General features: G+C 41.3%; 1 protein-coding gene across 5 annotated transcripts in view; it reads left to right on the forward strand.

Moving 5' to 3' along the window:
* Positions 1-22,524, forward strand: part of RASGRP3 (RAS guanyl releasing protein 3) — a 106,798-nt gene that overhangs the window by 82,258 nt on the left and 2,016 nt on the right. For 3 of the 5 annotated variants that reach the window (XM_068564893.1, XM_068564896.1, XM_068564894.1), the window contains exons 11-17: positions 1,105-1,182; positions 4,591-4,707; positions 10,443-10,558; positions 13,432-13,579; positions 18,330-18,366; positions 20,615-20,740; positions 21,089-21,854. In XM_068564893.1, coding sequence (XP_068420994.1) covers positions 1,105-1,182; positions 4,591-4,707; positions 10,443-10,558; positions 13,432-13,579; positions 18,330-18,366; positions 20,615-20,740; positions 21,089-21,591 — 1,125 coding nt within the window. In that variant the 3' untranslated portion in view covers positions 21,592-21,854. Of the gene's footprint in view, positions 1-1,104; positions 1,183-4,590; positions 4,708-10,442; positions 10,559-13,431; positions 13,580-18,329; positions 18,367-20,614; positions 20,741-21,088; positions 21,855-22,524 lie in introns of those variants that run through there. The other 2 variants (XM_068564897.1, XM_068564895.1) reach the window with 2 other exon arrangements.

Raw genomic sequence — 22,524 nt, forward strand, 5'->3', positions numbered from 1 at the left:
TGTGAATCCATCCTGATCATTTCTGTCCTCAGAGGCCCCCACACATAATAATAAAAGTAGTTGTAACAGCTATAATAATAACAATAACATCAACAACACCAGACTACATTTCCTGAGATTTCACTGTGTACTAGGTCCTGTGTGAAGTACTTTACATGCATTATTTCATTTGATCCTGATAAAAATCCAATTAGATAGGGACTTTTGTGATCATTTCCATTTTACAGAAGTGGAAACTGAGTATCAGAGAGGAAATAACTGGCTCAAGGCCACAGAGCTAACCAGTGGCAGGCTCAGAATTTGAACTCAAACCCACCGGTCTCCAAAACCTCTCCCTCATGCTTTACACGCTGCCTGCCTGAAAAATTCCTATAGCACTTAGAGCGGGGCAACTTCCTTCACATTTAGCATGTGTTGCCTTTTGTTGATGTGAATATATCTTTTTGTGTTCAGGTCCTATTTAGTCAAATAAAGTGTCTGGCCCTTGAAGGCAGGAAGGATTTTATACCATTTTATATCACCAGAACTTAGCACAGTGCCCTGAAATAATAGAAACCTATTAATTGCTCCTTTATTTCTGCAGTTCTTTAGTCAAACCTCCAAGACACTATTTATTCCATTTCCAAGTCTTATTTTATACACCTGTCCCTGGTCCTAGCCTGTAACATCAAGGATCCCTTATCTCCAGCTCAGTTCTTGGTGCTTAGGAGCTACTCAATAATTATCGAGAAAAACTGAGTCAATGGTTCTTGTTGATGCTGATGACCACACTAGGTTTAACTTTTTTCTTTTTAAAATTTCATTTTCCGGGACTTCCCTGGCGGTCTGGTAGTTAAGACTCTGCGCTTCCAATGCAGGGGGCGTGGGTTTGATCCCTGGTTGGGGAACTAAGATCCCACATCCTGCGTGGCCAAAAAATAAAATATTAAAACTTCTTTGAAAAAAAATTTCATTTTCCACCTCTGCATGCTATCTTTTTAATGTTCTACATTCACTCAAGTTACTAGACATTGAGCTTAAGCATTCAGTTTGGAAAAATTTCAGTAATGTAAATAAGTAAATGAATGATTCACATTCTTATTTATCCCTTCTAATTTGTTGTAGCTTTCTCTGGACCTCTATCACACAGAAGATGATATTTACAAACTATCACTGGTGCTGGAGCCTAGAAATTCTAAATCAGTGAGTATTGTTTTCTCTCTCAGGTTCAGTGACAAACACCATTATTTTTTATTTACAATAATTGGCCATTACAGTAGTGCTTTGTGATCTAAAGATTGAAGAATTAAAAAATCTATATTCTTCCCATTTTACCAATGGAAAAGCTTAGCCCTGACAGATAATTATTTCTTCACATTAGAAGCTAACAAAGAAGAACATCATTTCCAGTTACTCTGTTTTATTGTTGATCTTCCATGTTCCCTCTGAGAACCTGCCCTGCCCCCAAAAAAGAAGGAACAATAATTTGAATGACCATTCTAGGCTTTTTTTTTAAAAAACTGATTGTACATAAAATTAGATTTAATAAATTTTAAATACCCTAATCATAATTCACAAATTTCTCTACTAATGATTCATCCAGCTCAGAATTCCAGTATCACATTGGATAGCGTCTCACTTAGCTGAAAGCTGACTCTTAGTAAAGAAACATTATATAATGAGTTGAAGAAACTGCATTACTGAATGTACACTGCTCATTACTCTTAGCAAGTGGACGGTAGCTCAGATATGCTTTGCACTAGTAAAAAAAAAATATCTGGGTGAATATGAACTTTACAATGAGGATGAGGTTTGCATGTTGATAAAGAAATTTCTGTCTGCTTCTTATATCCTGAGATCCGTTTTCTTATGAAGGTCTCATTCGTTACCTCCGTACCAGTTGAGTTCTGTGGCACGTTGCCAGCAACCCTAGGGCCTAAGTCTGTCCATCTATTAATACCTACTACCATTCTGAACCATCGAACTGAAAGAGGCAGAATGACTGTGAATGCTGTTCACAGTGAAGGCCAGGTGGGAGAGTATGAACTTAAGTCTGAGTCAGTTGACCTGGTAACATCTGTTCTTAAAATAATGTCTGTGGTGTTTCCATCACCATGTTCCCCTCCCTGCCAGCCCCAAGAAGCCCATCTCCTGCGGACACTGCAGAAGGCAGCCATGTGGGAAGATACAGCACAGGCAAAGGGAGGGGTTAGGACCAGACTCTTCAAAGTTAGCGTGATGAAGAGAGAGCTAGAAAGAAAAGTAATGTTACTGAAAAAAAAGGAACTCGTAAGCTCCTCCCTCATTCCATAGCTTTGGTGTGATGAAGCTGTCCTGTACGTACACACACAGCATTGCCGCCTCCTGGCACCTTCCTTTACCTATAACTAGGCACCTTAACTGCCACCTGTTGGTTGTTGGATGCCTGGCAGGTCATAATATCTATGTTATCTCATTAACTCTGTTAAGGAAACAGAGCCTGGTGAGCATAGGTGTCTTACACAGACCACAGAGCCAGTCAGTAGGAGAGTTTGGATTGGTCTCAGGACTGTCTGCCTTCACCGTCTGTGCTTTTTCTACAGCGTGATGCTGCCCATTATTTTCCCACCACCCCTTGTTCAGAAACAGGGTAAGAATGACCATTTTAGCACATATGCCTGATTTGCGCCTTTTAGATTTACTTTATTTTCAGGATCAAGTTTTACCAATTTTAGGAGACATTTCCATCCAGCATAAAAAAGTCTTTTTATCTCTTGTAAAAGCAGAAGCTTTCAAAGCCCCTTCCAAGTGCTAAAATCCCATGAATCTATGAAAACACATTTACCAATCCCTTTCTGTCTCTTCTCTAAGTGGAATGTCACCTTATTCTGTATTTAGTGTTCGACGCATACTGGTAACTAAGAACAATTTCCCGTCAGGATTATATTACTGAGAGCCTGTAGCTTTAATGTGTTTACAGTTAGCACTGGCCAACCTCACCTACTTAGTCCCAGAGCTTCTCAACCTTATTCTGTTCATGGCACCCTTAGTGCCTCATAATTTTTCGTGTTTTAATTCATGTCTCAGTTTTTTCATGCTACCTCTAGGTCAAAAGAAATACCTAACAGTTCCACTTATAGAATAGTTAGGTCTAAGCAACTAAATATGTATAAACATTGATGTTCTAATGGCTTAGTACCTGCTTGAAAAAATAATACACACACATTGAAAAAAATAATATTTTTATTTCATTCTTAAATAACCACAATTACTAATGGATATGTGTGCCTGTTGGGCCCGGTACAATTTCTTAAATCTTGGAATCAGATTGGATACTGTCACCCTTATTGCTTGTCCCACATTGATTTTTTTGCTTCACAAAGACATGATATCATTGATAGAAATGTGGCATGAGCTGATGGGTGAATTGTGAACTACTTCACGCTGGTAGTTCGTGTGCTATTGACAAATATTGAGTTTTGCTGTATTTCCCTCGGAAGTTTGAAATATCTTTTGGTAACCCGCTGAGTTCGTCGCAGTGCTCCAGAGGAGGGGTGTGCCTTGCTGTATAGTTTGGGAACCAAGGGTTTATTCCTTTATTATATCAACAAGATAAAAGGCTTTACTGAAAGAGCCGAGATGTGTGAGCACGTGTGCATGTGTGCGTGTGTGTGTGTGAGAGAGAGAGAGAAACTGTGTGTGGGAGTGACCATATTCAGATGGCAGATAATTTTTTGTCCTATTTGTAGCTCACAGCAGCACCCACCTCACAACATTGGTAGAGGCTTAAATCCATATAGTTACGCCTCAACTCCTCTTGCAAAAATGGTTATCCCCAACTCGGTATCAAATTTAAAAACAACCTGCTAATACAGGTTTGTATGAATGCACCAGCAAAAATATTTCATCGTATGAGATCCCTAGGGAGAGGATACGAAGTGCACAGCACTCTTGGCTCCCGATAGGATTGTGTTTCACACTTGTGTTGTGTAAACAAGTTATACATTATTGCCACCATCTTCTCCACATTATTAAGTGAAAATGTCTGGCAAGAACGTGGGAGAACTGTGGAGAAAACAAGTTCACCAAAGCGGGGCTCGAGAGAGTTAATGATTAGCCAAACCGTCAAGAACTGATTAAGCATATTAAGAGAGATGCTGGTAAGATGACATAAACTTGGCTGTGCACTGCTGCCCACTTACTGCACACACCTAATTTATCACTAGCACTGACTATTAAAGAATTAGATAACTGGTGTTTTATATGCTTTGTACTATAAAGGCAAAAAACTGTATGGATTGTTATAGAGATGTTTAAGGGTGTTTTAGTAGTATCTGGGGAACTTGGATAGGATTTTTGGATGAGCTGAGAGAGCAATATATTTTTCCACCTAAAATAATACAATCTAGGCTGCTGTTAAACAAAATATGTATTTAGTTCCAGATTAGATTCTACTGACAAAATATTCCATTAACAGTATTTTCATTGATGTTTTCAAAATATTTAAGTACTACATAAACAGAAGTTTTTACTGATATTAATATGCAAAACTTATATGGCTTTCTCAGTGTCCCTGGTCCAAATTGCTCGAGGCCCCAGATAAAGTTGAAAAATGTGTGTGTTTTCTGTCAGCAGCCTACCTCCCCTACGACGCCCACCAAGCCCGTGGTGCCCCTGGAGTGGGCCTCAGGCGTGATGCCAAAGCCAGATCCTACAGTCATCAACAAGCACATAAGGAAATTAGTTGAGGTAAGTGGTTGAGGGACAGTTAAAAGTGAGCAGTTAAAAGGAGGCCCCTTTCTCTTTCCAGAATATTCTCTGGTTGCCCAGGAATCAGATGGAGTTCATGAAAACAGCCCTCTGGCAAGTAAGAGCAATTCAGCAGACACTTAGCTCTACCGGACACTGGCTTCTGGGGAAGAACCTCCCAGGAAGGCCCCCTTTCCCCTTCCTGTCTGTCAGTTCTCACTTGCCCAAATACTCTCAGCTACTTAGAACCCCTCACTTCCCCAGGCATTTGACACTCTGTCATTGCCCCTGCAACCCAAGGGACTGTTTGAGGATTAGAATCTACTCATTAAAACCCATATGGGGGGCTTCCCTGGTGGTGCAGTGGTTAAGAACCCCCCTGCCAATGCAGGGGACACGGGTTTGAGCCCTGGTCCAGGAAGATCCCACATGCCGCTGAGTAACTAAGCCCGTGCGCCACAACTACTGAGCCTGCGCTCTAGAGCCCACAAGCCACAACTACTGAGCCTGCATGCCACAACTACTGAAGCCCACATGCCATAACTACTGAGGCCCACGCACCTAGAGTCCATGCTCCACAACAAGAGAAGCCACCCAATGAGAAGCCCGTGCACCGCAACAAAGAGTAGCCCCCACTCACCGCAACTAGAGAAAGCCCCCAGGCAGCAATGAAGAAACAACGGAGCCAAGAATAAGTAAATAAATAAATACGTTTAGAAAAAAAAAAAAAAAACCCACATGGGTCATAATAAAATGCTGGATAAATTGGTTACCTGAGGGTAGGAAAAAATACTGTAAGTTGAGTGTTTCTCCAGCTGTATGTATTTGGGGGTCTGTGACACCGCAGCGCAACAGCATTTAGGTCAGAAACATCACTTAATGAAGGGCAAGATTGTGTCAGAGTTTTCCATATTAAAAACAAAAAAAAGAGTAGATGCACCAATGTGGGAAGGATGGAAATATCTCAGGCACTAGAAACTGTGATTATTGATTAAACATCTCCCTTCATGGATTGGTACATCCTCAGATGCAATAGGAACAAGTCTTTGGGATATTATGTGCTCTTTGCTGGGAAAGGATTTTTACAGAAAAAGAATGTTCTATATCTTGGATCATCCATGGAACTATGAGGTGCTGAAAGAAAAGTTGCATGGGGCATGGGAGTCAGGAAGGGGAGATTAGAAAGGGTGAGGGAAGGGGATGAGAAAGCCATAAGGTCCAGTGGAGACCATGTGATGATGTGGTAGTGACAGACCCAACTTGGAGCCAGGGAAGGTGGGCAAAGGATCTGGGTGCATGGAGTTGCAGCTCAGGAAGGTCTAGAATCAGGAAATGAAAGAAGTATTTTCTCTCCTACTGTCTCCTCTGCTTTTCTCTGAATGCTCACTCCGTTCTCTGCAGACAGACTTTCCTTGCTCCACACGAGGAGCCTCTTTCTCCCCCACCCCTTTGTACCTTATCTCTTTTCTCCAATTCCAGTTTCATGCGGGAAGGTTGGCCCAGTTTGGTTAGATTGAGTACTATTGATTTAATTGAATAAACGGCTGGGTTTCATTTGAATTTCCATAATGAATTTTATTCCGTAAAAAATCTTGTACTCTCAGTATAAATATGGGTATTAAACTATAAATTGTAAGCACTCCATAATAGTTCATTTTTAAGCAATTTTGATTATGGATAAGCATTGATAGTGAGACTTGCAAAAAAATTCAGTTATCTATGGATAAATTTGCAATGGGTGCTAAACAATCATATTTTTAATTAAGTAATTTGTTCATTTATACTTTGCCTACTTCCCAAAATACTCCTGAAGCAGTTGTGCCCTAAGGCAATACAGGTGATATATAATAGAAACCACAGGGGAATTGCCAAGAAACACATGAAAGAATGCTCAACATCACTAATCATTAGAGAAATGCAAATCAAAACTACAGTGAGGTATCACCTCACACCAGTCAGAATGGCCATCATCAAAATATCTACAAACAATAAATGCTGGAGAGGGTGTGGAGAAAAGGGAACCCTCTTGCACTGTTGGTGGGAATGTAAATTGATACAGCCACTATGGAGAACAGTATGAAGGTTCCTTAAAAAACTAAAAATAGAACTACCATACGACCCAGCAATCCCACTACTGGGCAAATACCCTGAGAAAACTATAATTCAAAAAGAGTCATGTACCACAATGTTCATTGCAGCTCTATTTACAAAAGCCAGGACATGGAAGCAACCTGAGTGTCCATCGACAGATGAATGGATAAAGAAGATGTGGCACATATATACAATGGAATATTACTCAGCCATAAAAGGAAACGAAATTGAGTATTTGTAGTGAGGTGGATGGACCTAGCGTCTGTCATATGGAGTGAAGTAAGTCAGAAAGATAAAAACAAATACCATATGCTAACACATATATATGGAATCTAAAACAAAAACAAAAACAAAAAAAATACGGTTCTGAAGAACCTAGGGGCAGGACAGGAATAAAGACACAGACATAGAGAATGGACTTGAGGACACGGGGAGGGGGAAGGGTAAGGTGGGACAAAGTGAGAGAGTGGCATGGACATATATACACTACCAAGTGTAAAATAGATAGCTAGTGGGAAGCAGCCGCATAGCACAGGGAGATCAGCTCGGTGCTTTGTGCCCACCAAGAGGGGTGGGATAGGGAGGGTGGGAGGGAGACGCAAGAGGTAGGAGATTTGGGGATATATGTGTATGTATAGCTGATTCACTTTGTTATAAAGCAGAAGCTAACACACCGTTGTAAAGTAATTATACTCCAATAAAGATGTTTAAAAAAAAAGAAATCACAGGGGAAAGAGAGATTGCATCATTATAACTGGACTCTAAGTCAAATGTTTGCATACATGTGTTTGCAGGGAGAACTTACAAACTTTTTGAAAATCCAATTTAGCAGAGGGCAATGGAAAAACTTAGCAGAGGGCAATGGAAAAAATTTTTATTTTTCTCTGATTATAAAGAAAGCCAGGGCAGTCCACTGGTTAGGACTCAGCACTTTCACTGACATGGCCCCAGGTTCAATCCCTGGTTGAGGAATTAAGATCCTGCAAGCCACATGGTGCAGCAAAAAAAATAAAAAATTTAAAAATTAAAAAGCTGAATATTAAAACATTTCATAAAACAGAAAATAGTAAGTTTTACTTTCAGTATTTGATGTTTCTTCTGTCTAGGGTTAATCACTGATAATTTGTAGATCATCTGGTATGATTTTATTCTCCCCCCCCCCATACACACACACGTATATATACATGTATATCTTTGAGCAAGCTTGTTCAGTTATTTCCTTAGAACAATTCCTAGAAGTGGAATTGCTGTGTCAGAGTAAGCACTGATTGTCCTCCAGAAAGATTGTGGCTATTTGCTTTACCAACTTGATAAGAGAGTGCCTATTTTCTCATAACCCTAGGAAATTATCAATTGTTTTAATGCTTTCCAATTTGAGAGGTTAAAAAAAAAGTTTCATTAGTATTTCCATAATTACTAGCAGAATTGAATGTCTTTCCACGAATGTATTGTCCATTTGTATTTTTACTTTGGTGATCATCTGTTTTCCTTTTGTGTCTTTCCTCTCGTATGTGTTGCAAATGATTTTCTCTGTCATTTATATTTAAATTTGTTAATTGAGCTTTTTTGATTCAGATATTTTGCATTTTATTGTAATGAAATACTTTTGTTTATGACCTCTGACTTGGATGTCATCCTAAGAAAGGTCTTTCCTACTCAAAGATAATAAAACATGAAAAATATTTTTATCTATTAATCTTTGGTTTTTTATAACTTTATTTTTACATTAAAATATTTAAGGCATCTGGAATTTAGTTTGGGGGCAATTTATTTTATAAAATTATCAGCCATTTAACTCAACAGCAATTATTAGATAACCCATAATTTCCCTGTGGATTTGAATAGATACTTTTTGATATTCTGAATTCTTACATACATATGGATCTGTTTCTGGACTGTACTCTCTGCAGTAAGTTACAATACCATGTTGTTTTGACTAATGTAGCTTTGATTTCTGATAGGGCACATTGCCCCTCATTACCCGTCATTGTTTTAGTTGAAATATAATTGACCTTCTAGGTGTTCTAGGTGCACAACATAGTGATTCAATATTTCTACACATTACAAAATGATCACCACAATAAGTCTAGTTACCATCTGTCACCATACAATGATATTAAAATATTACTGACTATATTCCCCATGCTGTACTTTCCATACCATGACTCATTTATTTTATAACTGGAAGTCTGCACCTCTTAATTTCCCTCACCTATTCATTCATCCTCCCACTCCTCTCACCTCTGGCAACCACCTGTTTGTTCTCTGTATCTATGAGTCTGTTTCTGGTTTTTTTTTGTTTGTTCATTTGTTTTTTAGATCCCACATACAAGTGAAATGCTATGATATTTGTCTTTCTCCACCTGACTTATTTCACTTAGTGTAATACCCTAAGGTCTATCTATGTTGTCAAAAAATGGCAAGATTTCATTCTTTTTTATGGCTGAGTCATATTCCATTTTATTTATATACCACATCTTCTTTCTCTATTCATCTATTGATGAACACTTAGGTTGCTTCCATATCTTGGCTACTGTAAATAATGCTGGAATGAACACAGGGATGTATATATCTTTCAAATCAGTGTTTTTGTTTTCTTTGGAAAAAATACCCAGAAGTGGAATTGCTGGATTGTATGATAGCTCTGTTTTTAATTTTTTTAGGAACTTCTATACTGTTTTCCATAGTAGCAGCACCAATTTGTAATCCCAACAACAGTACATGAGGGTTCCCTTTTCTCCACACCCTCACCAACACTTGTTATTTGTTGTCTTTTTGATCATAGCCATTCTGACAGGTGTGAGGTGGTATCTCTGTGTGGTTTTGATTTGCATTTCCCTGAGATGAGTGATAAGTGATGTTGAACATCTTTTCATGTGTCTGTTGGCCATCTGTAAGTCTTCTTTGGAAAAATGTTTATTCAGGTCCTCTACCTATTTTTTAATTGGGTTGTTTGTTTTTTTGATATTGAGTTGTATGAGTTCTTTGTATATTTTGAATATTATCCCCTTATCAGAGATATCATTTGCAAGTATCTTCTCCTATTCAGTAGGTGGCCTTTTCATTTTGTTGATAGTTTCCTTCCCTGTGCAAAAGCTTTTTAGTTTGATATAGTCCCAGTTGTTTGTTTTTGCTTTTGTTTCCCTTGCCTGAGATCATTGCTCCTCATCTTAAACAATTTTAGGCTATTCTCAACATGTTCAGTTCTATAGGAACTTTAGACTCAATTTGTTCATTTCAAACAAATTCCCACTGGGATTTTGACTGCAATTGCATTAAATGTGTACTTTGATTTTTGAGATAATTTAACATTTTAAGTTTCATTTTCTATTGTCATGGTATTGGCATTTGTGAATTCACCATGCCTTACTCCTACTCAACCCTGAGGTCTCAGTTTAGACCTTGCTTTCCCCAGGAAACATTTTAAAATCTCCCTTCCCCCTCTCCCCCAGCACTCTGTCTTTATCCTCAGCGTTGCACTTATCTCATTATACCATAAAGGCACCTCAATTTTGTTATCTCCCACTAGATTCCAAGCTCCTTGATAGAAAGAATAATATGCGAGTTATCATTGCTTTCCCAATAACAATTCAGAGGCTGATTCATAAATAGTCATTCAATAAATATTTGCCTTTCCTTTGCAGTCTGTGTTTAGAAACTATGACCATGACCAGGACGGGTACATCTCCCAAGAGGACTTTGAAAGTATAGCTGCCAATTTTCCCTTCTTGGATTCCTTTTGTGTGCTGGACAAAGATCAGTAAGTTTAATTTTGTTATATTGTAATGCAACTGTCCCGAAGCAGAAAACTACTATGAAAGGAGAGCAGCGAAACCTTTAATTTACGTCTTGACAGAGTTGATCCTAGTGTATTGATGAAAGGTGTCTAAGGTGTCTTTTCACTGATTTTTTTCTTGGTGTCCACAAACATGACTGGCTGGATGGAATCACAGGGCAGACCACATCATCAGTGATAATTAAGTACAAGTGCTCACTTGCAAATTAGCCCAGCTCTCCGTTTCCGATATTACTGCTGCAACTTAGCTAGTTCATCAACCCCAAAACCTCCATCAAAAAAGAATAGAGGGCTTCCCTGGTGGCGCAGTGGTTGAGAATCTGCCTGCCAATGCAGAGGACACGGGTTCGTGCCCTGGTCTGGGAAGATCCCACATGCCGCGGAGCAACTAGGCCCGTGAGCCACAACTACTGAGCCTGCGCGTCTGGAGCCTGTGCTCCGCAACAAGAGAGGCCGCGACAGTGAGAGGCCCGCGCACCGCGATGAAGAGTGGCCCCCGCTCGCCACAACTAGAGAAAGCCCTCGCACAGAAACGAAGACCCAACACAGCCAAAAATTAATTAATTAATTAAAAAAAAAAAAAAAAGAATAGAGACTAAATATAGTTAGATCTAGCATGGTGGAGTCCTCAGCATCAGTGCACCCGGGGGCAATCTTAAAAGTCATCAAGTAAGTAAGATCTTTTTTTAGATTACTTACGATCTTCAGGAGAGCAGGTGATGGCTGCAGATAGCCAAGAAGTGTTTATGCTTTGTTTTTTCCTTTGCTAGTTCGAAGGTTGTCTTGAGAAACAAAGGAAAAATATATTTCTCTTTAGCTTCAAATGATTCATGAGAGATTAAATAACTTCAGAGGCTAAAACCTGGATCATTAAAAAAAAATAATGATTTAAAAAAAAATTTGCCAAGAAACCCTGGCATTAATAATTTTATCACTTCATTTTTAATTATGTGAGATTAGTTCCTAGTTAAAAAATCATCTGTAATGAAATGCTGGATTTTATATTGGTTAAATGTCCAAGTTATATCACATTAAAATTCTCTAATATTTTTGTTGGTGTGAGAATCAAACGAAAATTAAAGCCTTGGTACTTTATCATAAACGTCTTAAAACCTTAATCCATCTTCATTGTATAACAGAGAATACTTTTTAAATAAACTTAAGTTATTAGAAACATACACTTCCTTTATAAAATAAAATTTAAGTTACCCACTAACTACCCACTTCTTCCCTCAATTTGTTTCTGTCAGTGACATGTTCGTAGAACATGAACTTAAAATCACTTCCCAGTCTTCATTTTGTTTCTCTGCCGGTTCTTGTTTGGAACAGAGACTGTCCCAGCAGATATATTTTTTTTCCTAAAAAAACCTTTTTCCCCTAAAAATGAAGGTTTAAAGTATTCATAGTCTACATGATTTCTTTTGTCAGACAGGCTTAGATATGTTGATTTTGAGAGGAGAGTGGACCATCCAGGAGAAGATTCTAACAAGTTGTCAAATGTATGGCGCCAAGATTCAGGAGAACAGTTAGGGCAAGAGATGTAGATTGTTAGGTCTTCAGCCCAGCGGTGTAAGCTGGAGTTCCAGGAGTGTGAGCACATTCTGATAGGAAAGTTTAGAGGAACATGAGCACGGGGACCTGAGGAATGCAGCTTCAGGGACTCCTCTCCCCACGTGCAGAAGCTGAAAGGAAGACGTGGATCCTGCAGAAGAGCTGGCAAAGGAGGAGCATAGGAGGCAGGAGGGAAACCACGGCTACATGGAATCACAGGGGACCGTGGAGGAGGGAGTGTCAAAAAGGAGGAAACCTGTCCCATGTCACATGCTGCCAGGAGGTCAAGTTCAAGGAATGAGAAAAGGCCGCTGAGGATGTCACTGTGACAGTTTCAGTAGAATGGTGGGTTAGAAACCTGATTATATGGAGGAAAGAGTAATTGAAAGAAATGGAAAAAGTGTCTAACGAGTACTCTTCTTGAGAACTTCAGGAGTAAGAGAAGAAAGAGAGAAAAGACAAATGTTGGAAGTGGAGGCAGGATTGAGGAAAGACATTTTTAAGGAGGGGAAGTCCTGAGTGTATTTGTAAACAGAGGAAAGAGTGGGTGACAAGATGCGGCAGGAGGAGCATGGTCCTGGAGAGGCTGGAGAGTGGGGGATGGGAGGATGACCCCAAGAGAGGACCACCGAGATATAAAGGGATTCTGAACTGGCACGGAAGGGTGTGGAGAGAAGGCAATATGCAGCTCCCTTATGCCAATGGATTTGATCTTTTTTGGTAAACAAGAAGTCAGGGTGTGTGGTGGTAGATGCAACCAGAGGTTCTATGTGGAGAAGATCTGGGAGAATCACTCTAGTGAATGGTCTGTGAGCCAGTAAGACATGAATGAAAAGATTACCAATGGTAGTGGCCCGGATGACATCAGGCAGAATGAATTTGAGAATGGTAGGTCCAGTTATCACAGTTTTCTGCCTTTCTCCAGCAACTTGATTCTTGCAAACTCTATTGTGAGCCAAAGGCTAGAAAGGAGATGTCTTTCTGGAAGCTACTATTTGGTAATGAAGAAGACTTTCTGTGCTGCAGTGCACAAGCCACACACACACACACACACACACACACACACACATACACGTACACACACACACATATCTTCTGCTTGTTAAGAAAGCCTTTGACACTGAAAGCTGTCCTTTGAGGTCCTCTCTTTTCAGATGTGACAGGAAACTGAACATTCCCCCCCCTGCTTTTGGCCAGAAAGGATTGGGAGGTGAGTGATTTAAGTGTGGCAACTACTTAGCAACATGGTATTCAAAGATCCCTCTCTTCTTTGATTCTCTTCACAGGGATGGTCTAATTAGTAAAGATGAAATGATGGCTTACTTCCTGAGAGCTAAGTCCCAACTACACTGTAAAATGGGACCGGGATTTGTCCATAATTTTCAGGAGATGACTTATCTCAAGCCAACCTTCTGTGAACACTGTGCAGGATTTGTAAGTCTGTTTTCCATTGCTTTCTCTTGTTTGTAGTGATTTGTGCAGTATTCTGACAATGTGGGAAAATGATACATGAACAGAGTCCATTGTCTGCCTTAGATCCAAAGTAAAACATGATGGCTCCCTGAAATTAAACATTCAATTAAAAACAAAAGCAAGATCTGCAGATTTAGCTATGTTCTTTCTAGGAATGCAGGGCTGGAGAAGACAGGGAAGGTTGGTGAGGCATATTAACTCAGGAGAGCAGTTTGTCTGTTAATACCTGCCAGGGAAAAGTTCTGCCCAGTGAGCCCTGGCATTCATCACTGAGTGCAATTAAGTGGTGTATTTATTGTAGCCAGTTCCTCTCAGTTCTTGTTCCATATGGTGTCAGTCACTAGAAATCTATCATGATATGGCTCCATAATTCCTAACTCAGAAAGGGAAAAAAATCTTTTCGAAGAGAAGATGGTTATAATAATAAATAACATTTACTCGGCAGTTGACAGTAATAAAATATTTCCTGAGGCATTTGTGTAATTAATCTTCATAACTAGCCCATGAGGTGGGCATTTTACTCTCCCCATTTGCATATGAAGGTAGAGAGGTCCAGAGAGGATAACGCAAGTTTCCCAGGATTCCACAGCCAGTAATGACTAGAGCCGGGACCCAAACGCAAGTGTTCTGGCTTCACCTACACCACTGCAACAAACGAAGGCTGTACACCTCACTTCCCCACATCTGATGATTCTTTAGCAACTAAGGTCAGGTTTGGCCCTGGTGTTAAACAAAGACCCTCGAGCTCTGAACCTCTTCTAGGTGATATGCAAGTACTGTAAGATGGGAAATGTAGTACTCTACACAAGGGTAGCCCAGCAGCCAGGTGAGTGGCATTTGTCCAAATGCCAGCTCAGTTTTGGTAGCTTCTTTCAGCAGTCATGTCCCCCTGTGGACCCGTATGGAATTCGTAGCTGATATCATATACGTTCCCATGAAATTACATTTTTCGCTTTCAGTCTTGAATAACTGGCTTTGGGGAGCCAAAGGGCGGGAGTCTGAATTCAAGCACACACCCCTCTGAGAATGGGTGAATTAGAGGCAGTGGTTACCTCAAAGGTGGCCCCCCGTGATCATAGAAGCTGCTGTGATCAAGGGGCAAGGCAGCCTAACCAGCTCTCTTAGCCCACCCCAGGGAAGGAGAGGTTCTCCTACCAGCTACACCACTGGGATGGCATCACCTGACCATTTTATCATCAAACAAATACTTTTCCTTTTTCATGTATCTCTCTTCTGATGGGAATTTTTGCCTGTATCTAGACCTGAAAAATGCTCAAGTGGTACGGAGCCATGTGTAACTCTCTCCTGCAGAGTGGGGCCCAGGGAATCTGTTTGGCCCTGGCCTGGCACAGCCAAAAGTCAGGCTGAGACATCTGACCCATGGTGTGGTGTGAGAGTTGGTAGGTCCTTATCAAATCTCAAGGTCTTGTCTCTGCTCTCCAGTCCTTCTGGATGTCTCTCCCTTCCATGGAGGCTCTGGTTCTATAGAAGCAGCAAGGTAGGCTTTCTTGGGAGCTTCCACACACTTCCCTCCCCAACTCATCAGAGCGGATTTGCTGGTGCTAGGTTTCTGATGCAGCTGTGATCAGGTCGAAAGCTCTGGACTTGGAGTCCGGAACTCTGACTTTGAATCTCAATTCTGACCCTTATTAATCTATGTCCTTGACCAAACTATTGTTCATCTTTGAGTCTCTGTTTTCCTATCTGTAAGAGGGGGTTAAGACTTACCTGCCATGTTGCTGTGGTGATTAAATGATATCAGACATGTTGCATACCACAGAGCTCAGAGTAAATCTTTCTCTTTTTTTAGTGTTCCTTTATGCTTTTGGAGTTTTATCAAAATTATTCAGAGTTTTAATAGCCCTTTTTATTTTTCAAAATATACTTAATTTCCTTGCTATAATTTGAGTTGATCTTTACTCACACACCTTTTTTAAAAAGCTCTTTGGTTTTCAGAGGGATTTATAAATACCATGCTCTAGCTGGGTCATTGAAAGGAACTGTGGGGGAATAGAAGGAACTATTTTTTAGTGCTTGGACCACCTGCTTTTGAAATAAATTCCATTTTAAGGGTAAGGAAGACAAATAGACACTGCTTGAGATACATTGATTTTAGAATTAGAATTCCAGAGCTCAAAGAATTTTGCTAATTCCCTTATTTTGAGCTCTGGAGAAGTTAAGTGACTTCCCTAAGGTCACATGGGTCACTAGCAGCAGAGCCATGACTCATATTCAGTTCTCCTTACTCCCAGGCCAGTGCTCCTTCCACCACAGTCACTCCAAGTCTTACAGCAGCCTGAGGTCTCTAAGTCAAAGACTGTGGGAAGTACCCTCTCCTGTCCTTGGCTGGCACGCTGACCCAGAGCCTCTTCGTGCCTCATGTTGTCTCCTGCTTCTTAAGTAAGCATTAGCAAGCAACGCCCTGACTTGCCCGCCTCATGGGACTCATGCTTGACTTTATCTTTTAAAGCAGTTTCTGCAGCTATGCTAATAACGTGCCATAGCCAGAGATTCGGATGCTTCTTAAACCTTATCCTTTCTTGTCCTAGATCAGCGGCTTTTGTTCTGATCACTCACAAAACTCCCAGGAGCAATGGCTTCCTCTCTTTCCCTGAAGTGACACACGCTTCACATTCTTCTTTTCCTACTTACTAGTTATGAGATCTTGCCAAATGACTTCACCTCTCTGTAGCTTAGTCTCCTCATCTGTAAAAATGAGAAAATTATTATTACCTATCTCATAAGGATATTGTGAACATTAAATGAACTGCTACTTGGGACTTCCCTGGTGGTGCAGTGGTTAAGAATCCGCCTGCCAATGCAGGGGACACGGGTTTGAGCCCTGGTCTGGGAAGATCCCACATGCCGCGGAGCAACTAAGCCCGTGCGCCACAACTACTGAGCCTGCGCTCTGGAGCACGCGAGCCACAACTACTGAGCCAACGTGCCACAACTACTGAAGCCCACGCACCTAGAGCCTGTGCTCTGCAACAAGAGAAGCTGCCGCAATGAGAAGCCCGCGCACCGCAACGAAGAGTAGTCCCCGCTCGCCACAACTAGAGAAAGCCGCGCACAGCAACGAGGACCCAACGCAGCCAAAAACAAATAAATAAATAAATTAATTAATTAATTAATTTAAAAAATGAATTGCTACACATAGCTTAAAACTGTGCCTTTCACATAGCAAGAGTTCATTAAATGTTAGCTATCATTGTTATTTTTGTTATTACTATTACCAAGGACTCTGTGAGGAAACGATTTCTCATCGCTACAAAGTTTCCCAGATGTGGGACCTTGCAAATTATTTAACTTCCTGCATCATCACACTCATCTTTTATAAAAGGGAAGCAAACTGGTTTATCGTTAAGATCCTTATAGCTCTGACAGATGTGATTGGCCTACCCACCCACTTCCCTTTTCTGTACTGACACCTCCCCATCCCTTTTCCAGTCATCCTAGGCACCTGAGGCCTCGCTTCCAGTTAGTTGTCTTAATAATCCTTCCTGTCTCCAAGGCAAAGTGTTGCCCTGTCCCAAGAGACATTTGCATCTTAATAGTGTTTTCTGAAGGACCAAATAACTTTTAAGGCTCAAAGGAATCACTCTCCACTGGTGGAATTTCCTTGTCAGAAAGAGAGTAAGGAGCAACTTTCCCAAAGCCTTGAATCCCTTCACATCAGCAGCTACTCTCCTAGGGCCACAGTGCCCTGGCCACAGGGCATTGTTCCCCTATAACACATTGTGAACAACACTCCTGTCAATGCCAGTAGCCCACCAGCCCTGTTTCTTTCAAAATTATTTTATTAGGTAGATATCAGCCACTTAGCCTAACCACTCAAAGTGTAGAAATGGCGCTTCTCCAACTTGAGCTAAGCCCGTTTAATTCATCAGCACTGTATGTTTCTGATGCCCCTGGTTGCCATATGCGAGTGCTGCCGGAGGCCTGGGAAAGAATGTGGGAAGTCCCCTTCTTCACGGAGATTACAGTGTGGCAGAGGTTTGTGAAGACACCACCACCAGGATGATGCCCCTGAACCGCCTGGGCAAACACTCCCTTGTTGAACTGTAGGCCCTCACATCCCTCCTGAGACTCTCGTCACTTCCTACATCCTACTCCTTACTTGGTTGGCAGAATCTGAGCCTTTTCTGCATCTCCCACAACCCCAGCACAGGCCAAACATGCAGCAAATGCAGAGAATAAATACATGAACAAATGCAAAATCTTTTCCTCTTCTGTATTCTTTCAAGGTAGAAACGCGTCTCAGAAAAGAATCAAGCAAAATCCAAATGCTTTAGTGGGATGCATTGCTTGGGTCGCTTAATTTCCCGTAGGGGGCGCCAAGAGCAGCTAGTGTGATTTTTAAAAAAGCAGAGGGAGCCAGGGGCTATCAAAGGCAGAGTGACAGAGTCTCCCTGTGAGTTTTGCTGAGAGCGCATTATGCCAAAGTCCAATAAATGCACCAACGTCAGTTTCCCATCCCAGCTGCTGTTTGGCTCCCAGAAAGAAAAGGGAAGCAAAACTCCTGTTATTGCCCCAGCTGGGGTGGGCTGGGAGAGGGTTCTTCTATCTGACAGGAAGGGTGTCAGGAGCAGCTACATCCTGTTTGTGCTCTACCAGGCATCACACTTCCCAGGACTTCCTTCTCTGTGGCCTTGTTTTCTTTCCAGATTTCTCTCCAGATTCCCTGACATTCCTTTGTCTTTTGTTACAGCTCTGGGGCATAATCAAGCAAGGATACAAATGCAAAGGTAAATGTTACTTTGTTAAATTTTTTATTTTATTTTATTTGTTTAATTAATTTGTATTGGAGTATAGTTGCTTTACAATGTTGTGTTAGTTTCTGCTGTGCAGCAATGTGAATCAGTTATACGTATACATATATCCCCTCTTTTTTAGATTCCCTTCCCATTTAGGTCACCACAGAGCACTGAGTAGAGTTCCCTGTGCTATACAGTAGGTTCTCATTAGTTATCTATTTTATACATAGTAGTGTATATATGTCGATCCCAATCTCCCATTGTTAAAATTTTTAAATGTGACTTTTGGGCCACGAATCATATTTGTCTGAGGGAAACTTTAAAGCTCTTGGCATCATGGAGAAATTGGGGCTTTGGGGCTACCGGCAACTGAAGAGTTAATGGTCCAGTAAAGGACTCCCTGAAGTTTTGGAGATCCCAGGCTGGAATTTTATCGCTTGTTACAAAGAGCAAGGAGACCACACTTATTATCCCACACACATCTAACCCCCATCTCTAAGATGTCTTGCCCATCATCAGCACACATTTAAGGTGGGAATTCTGAGGAGGGCAAGCCTAATGGAAATACTGTATATAAGAACTTTGTCCTTCAAGGGAAAAAAAAAACCCATGCTCATTTCTGTTAAACATATGCATTTCTTTCTACTCTCACATAGCTATTCCTTCCTCTACTAAATCACAGATGATGATGAGAAAAGAGATACATTTGCCCCTTTCAATGAATTTGTTCATATACTTCCCCCATTTAATTGAAATTTATAGCAATTGAATAAATATATATTTGATAAATGCAATAGGAATGTTTGGCTACTTGTAGATATATGATTATTACACATTGGTGTTCAGAAAACTGCTGGATATTTTATGCAGACTGTTTATACTGGTTCTTTTAAGAATCTGATAATGCTCTTGAAAAATATAATAAAGCCACAAAATGAAATATCTTAATCACAGAATGCCTTCAGATCAATAATGTTCCCTTGTGATGCCTTTTTTCTCTAGCTGTCATTTTACATGAACAGGGAACTTCCTTGAACCTCTATGGGAGCCACCTTTTAGTGCTCAAAAAACAAACAAACAAACAAAACCTTCCCTTTTGTTCTCTGAATCAGTTGACTTAGTCTAACTTGAATTTTTACTTTCAAGCAGCAGAGATACTGGCTTCTGCCCCTTATCCCCTAGACACACACAGACACATACAAACACACACACACACAATTTTGTGAAGATGAAAATCAATTAAACCCTAGGATCTCTGTTCAGATGGTATTTTCTCTTAAAGACACATAGAGTGAAAAGTCTAATTAAAATAGACCAGACATGTCATTGCAATTTGATCTTTCCCTGATGTTATTACAAAACTATTTGAAACAAGACCATTTAGGGGAAAATGGGTATTGGAAATAATGAGAAAATTCCTCTTTGATGGTGAGAGAAATATACCCTATAAAATGATCATATCTGTTCAGTGATTCTAAGAGAAATGTAGGACCCTCATCGTATGAAGTAATTGTGTTGCTATCTTCCAAAGTGGCCAAAATTTTGTACCCCAAGTAGCAATTAACATCTACTTTCTTAACTAAAGCATCTAATGGGAAGGCCACAGAATCTGCTGCATGCCACTTCCAAGCCATAGTCAAATCTGAGACATGTTTATTGAGCATATGCTCACCTTGTCTTCTGTTTCTATGCCAAGAAAGGAAGCAAAAGATATAATCGCTTGCTCTGGAAAAGGTTTTGGGAAATGAAGAAGAATAGAAAATGTAGACAAATACTGAATGGAGGGACACCTTGCTGTAAATATTTAGAGGCAACTGTAGGTCCTGGGAGAGACTAGATGCTGAGGCTTCTCACCCTCATTCTGGCTCAGGGAGCCTCTTTGTGGGGAATCCATCTTGGTCTGGAGAAGAACCCCAGTCCCATGTAATTTGCATTTAGTTTTGGGCAAAGGCAACTCCCCATTCAGGCTGCCCCTGCTTGTTGCTCCCCAGCACTTCAGTGAACTGTGTAGAAGAAGCAGCTGAACAAATACAAGAGAGAACTTTAGGAACCCCAGGAAGGGAAGAGAGTCCCACTGGCCCTTTTACTAGCCCTAGACATACCCTGTGGACCTGAGATTAAACACAGAAACAAGGGTGGGGGAGGGGAGGCGTGAGAGCCCAAACGCCAACCTGGAAGCCCGGTCAGCACCTGACATGCGGTTCACACTAATCACCTGTGATACTCTGGGTTGTTTCAGACTGTGGAGCCAACTGTCACAAACAGTGCAAAGACCTCCTGGTTCTGGCCTGCCGGAGATTTGCCCGGGCGCCCTCCTTGGGCAGCGGTCATGGGTCACTGCCTGGAAGTCCCTCGTTGCCTCCAGGTAATGTCCTCGACTTTCTTTCCTACTGCGATTTCTCTCTGCTCATGCCTTCCATGCCTGCACTTCGGTTGGGTTCTGGATCTAAAGCTAGCCAGAGCCATTATATACATAAAGGTCTTCAGGGTAAGCAGCAGTGGCTAAAGACCCTTGAACCCTACACGCTCCTTTCGGCTTTCGGGTCTCAATAACATGCAGTTCACCTGAGGCCAATTTCATTCCGCCTCTGGTCTGTTCCTCTAGGTCCTTGCCCGTCGGACTCCTGTTGTTTGCACCCACTTTGACGGTTTGCTGTGAAGCAGTCGGATGTATGATGAATCACAATAATCACGGTCATCTTTCCCCTTCCAGTGCAGGATGAAGTGTTCGAGTTCCCTGGCGTCGCAGCTGGACACCGAGACCTGGACAGCAGAGCCATCACGCTGGTCACAGGCTCCTCGCGCAAGATCTCCGTGCGGCTGCAGCGGGCCACCACCAGCCAGGCCACCCAGACCGAGCCTGTGTGGTCAGAGGCTGCCTGGGGGGACTCAGGGTCCCACACCTTCCCCAAAATGAAGTCCAAGTTCCACGACAAAGCCGCAAAGGACAAAGGCTTTGCCAAGTGGGAAAATGAGAAGCCCAGGGTGCAGGCTGGTGTGGATGTTGTTGACCGAGGCACTGTGTTCGAACCAGATCAGGATGAAGCTGACATGGTTGAGACCAGACAGGACGGTGAGGTCAGTGCTGGTCAAACCACAAATAAAATCAGAAGAGGGAGGCTGAAAGCGGCTGAGATGAGCGTTACAGTGAGTCCACAAGGCAGCCTGGTAGTTTTGAAGGCAGAATGGTTGGGAATCAAGACATATCACTTTTAGTCTTGTCTTTGGCTAGTTATGTGACTCTGGACAAATGGTCTCTTCTCCTTGGACATCAGTTTTATGATGTATAAAACTGAACCGAATGGGCTCTAAAACTCAGTGAAGATTTCCGTGTCTGTACACTGACGTGATGTCCAGGGACCCTTGACTGTTGCTTGTATCCAATATAACAATATGCTATACCCATCAGCTTAGTTTTCCAAGCTAGAATCAGGGTCCAAACTCAGAGGAGGCAGTGGAGGCAAAAGACATGTAGATAGAGAAGGAGAGCTGTAAACTCTTGCCCCTACTTAAAAAAAAAAAAAAAAAAGGCTTTTGACAGCATCATGGAGGAGAGGGTGGTGAATATCAGAGACATGGGGACCTCAGGGTTCTATACGTCAGGCTTTGCCTCCACACAAAAAGTATGTTCAAATCATCCAAAGCAAATTGGGAAACATATGGAATTTGTTAGAACAAGCTGAAAATATAAATTGATTCAAGATGGACTTAGATAAATTTATTAGTCAACAGTCCATAGTGTATTAAGAAAAAGGATTTGGGGAAATTGGTGTCACATTCCTAACCTAAAAGTAATGTCATGGAGGGCAGCCATTGCCTCCCTACTGAATCATTTTCATAAACAGAGTATTAGGTTAGGTAGAGATCCTACTGGATCAAGCCAGTGCTCTTTTCTCTTATGACTGGTCCTCCACATTCCACCTGTCCTCAGGAGATCTAAGCACACAATCTCCATAGTTTCCTATGATGAGAAAATCGCCAATGACCTTTAACCAAAATTCCTCTAGCTCCTTCCTCATCGAAGACAATTAGTAAGGATGCCGCACATGATCTTCAGTAGTATGAAGTTTATTGTAAGTTCCTGCTGAGCCATTGTTTCCTTTCTTTTAACACCAACTTTTAAAACAGCTTTATTGAGATATAATTTAT

Source organism: Eschrichtius robustus, chromosome 15, assembly GCF_028021215.1.
Source record: "Eschrichtius robustus isolate mEscRob2 chromosome 15, mEscRob2.pri, whole genome shotgun sequence".
In the NCBI taxonomy this organism is placed as follows: Eukaryota; Metazoa; Chordata; class Mammalia; order Artiodactyla; family Eschrichtiidae; genus Eschrichtius; species Eschrichtius robustus.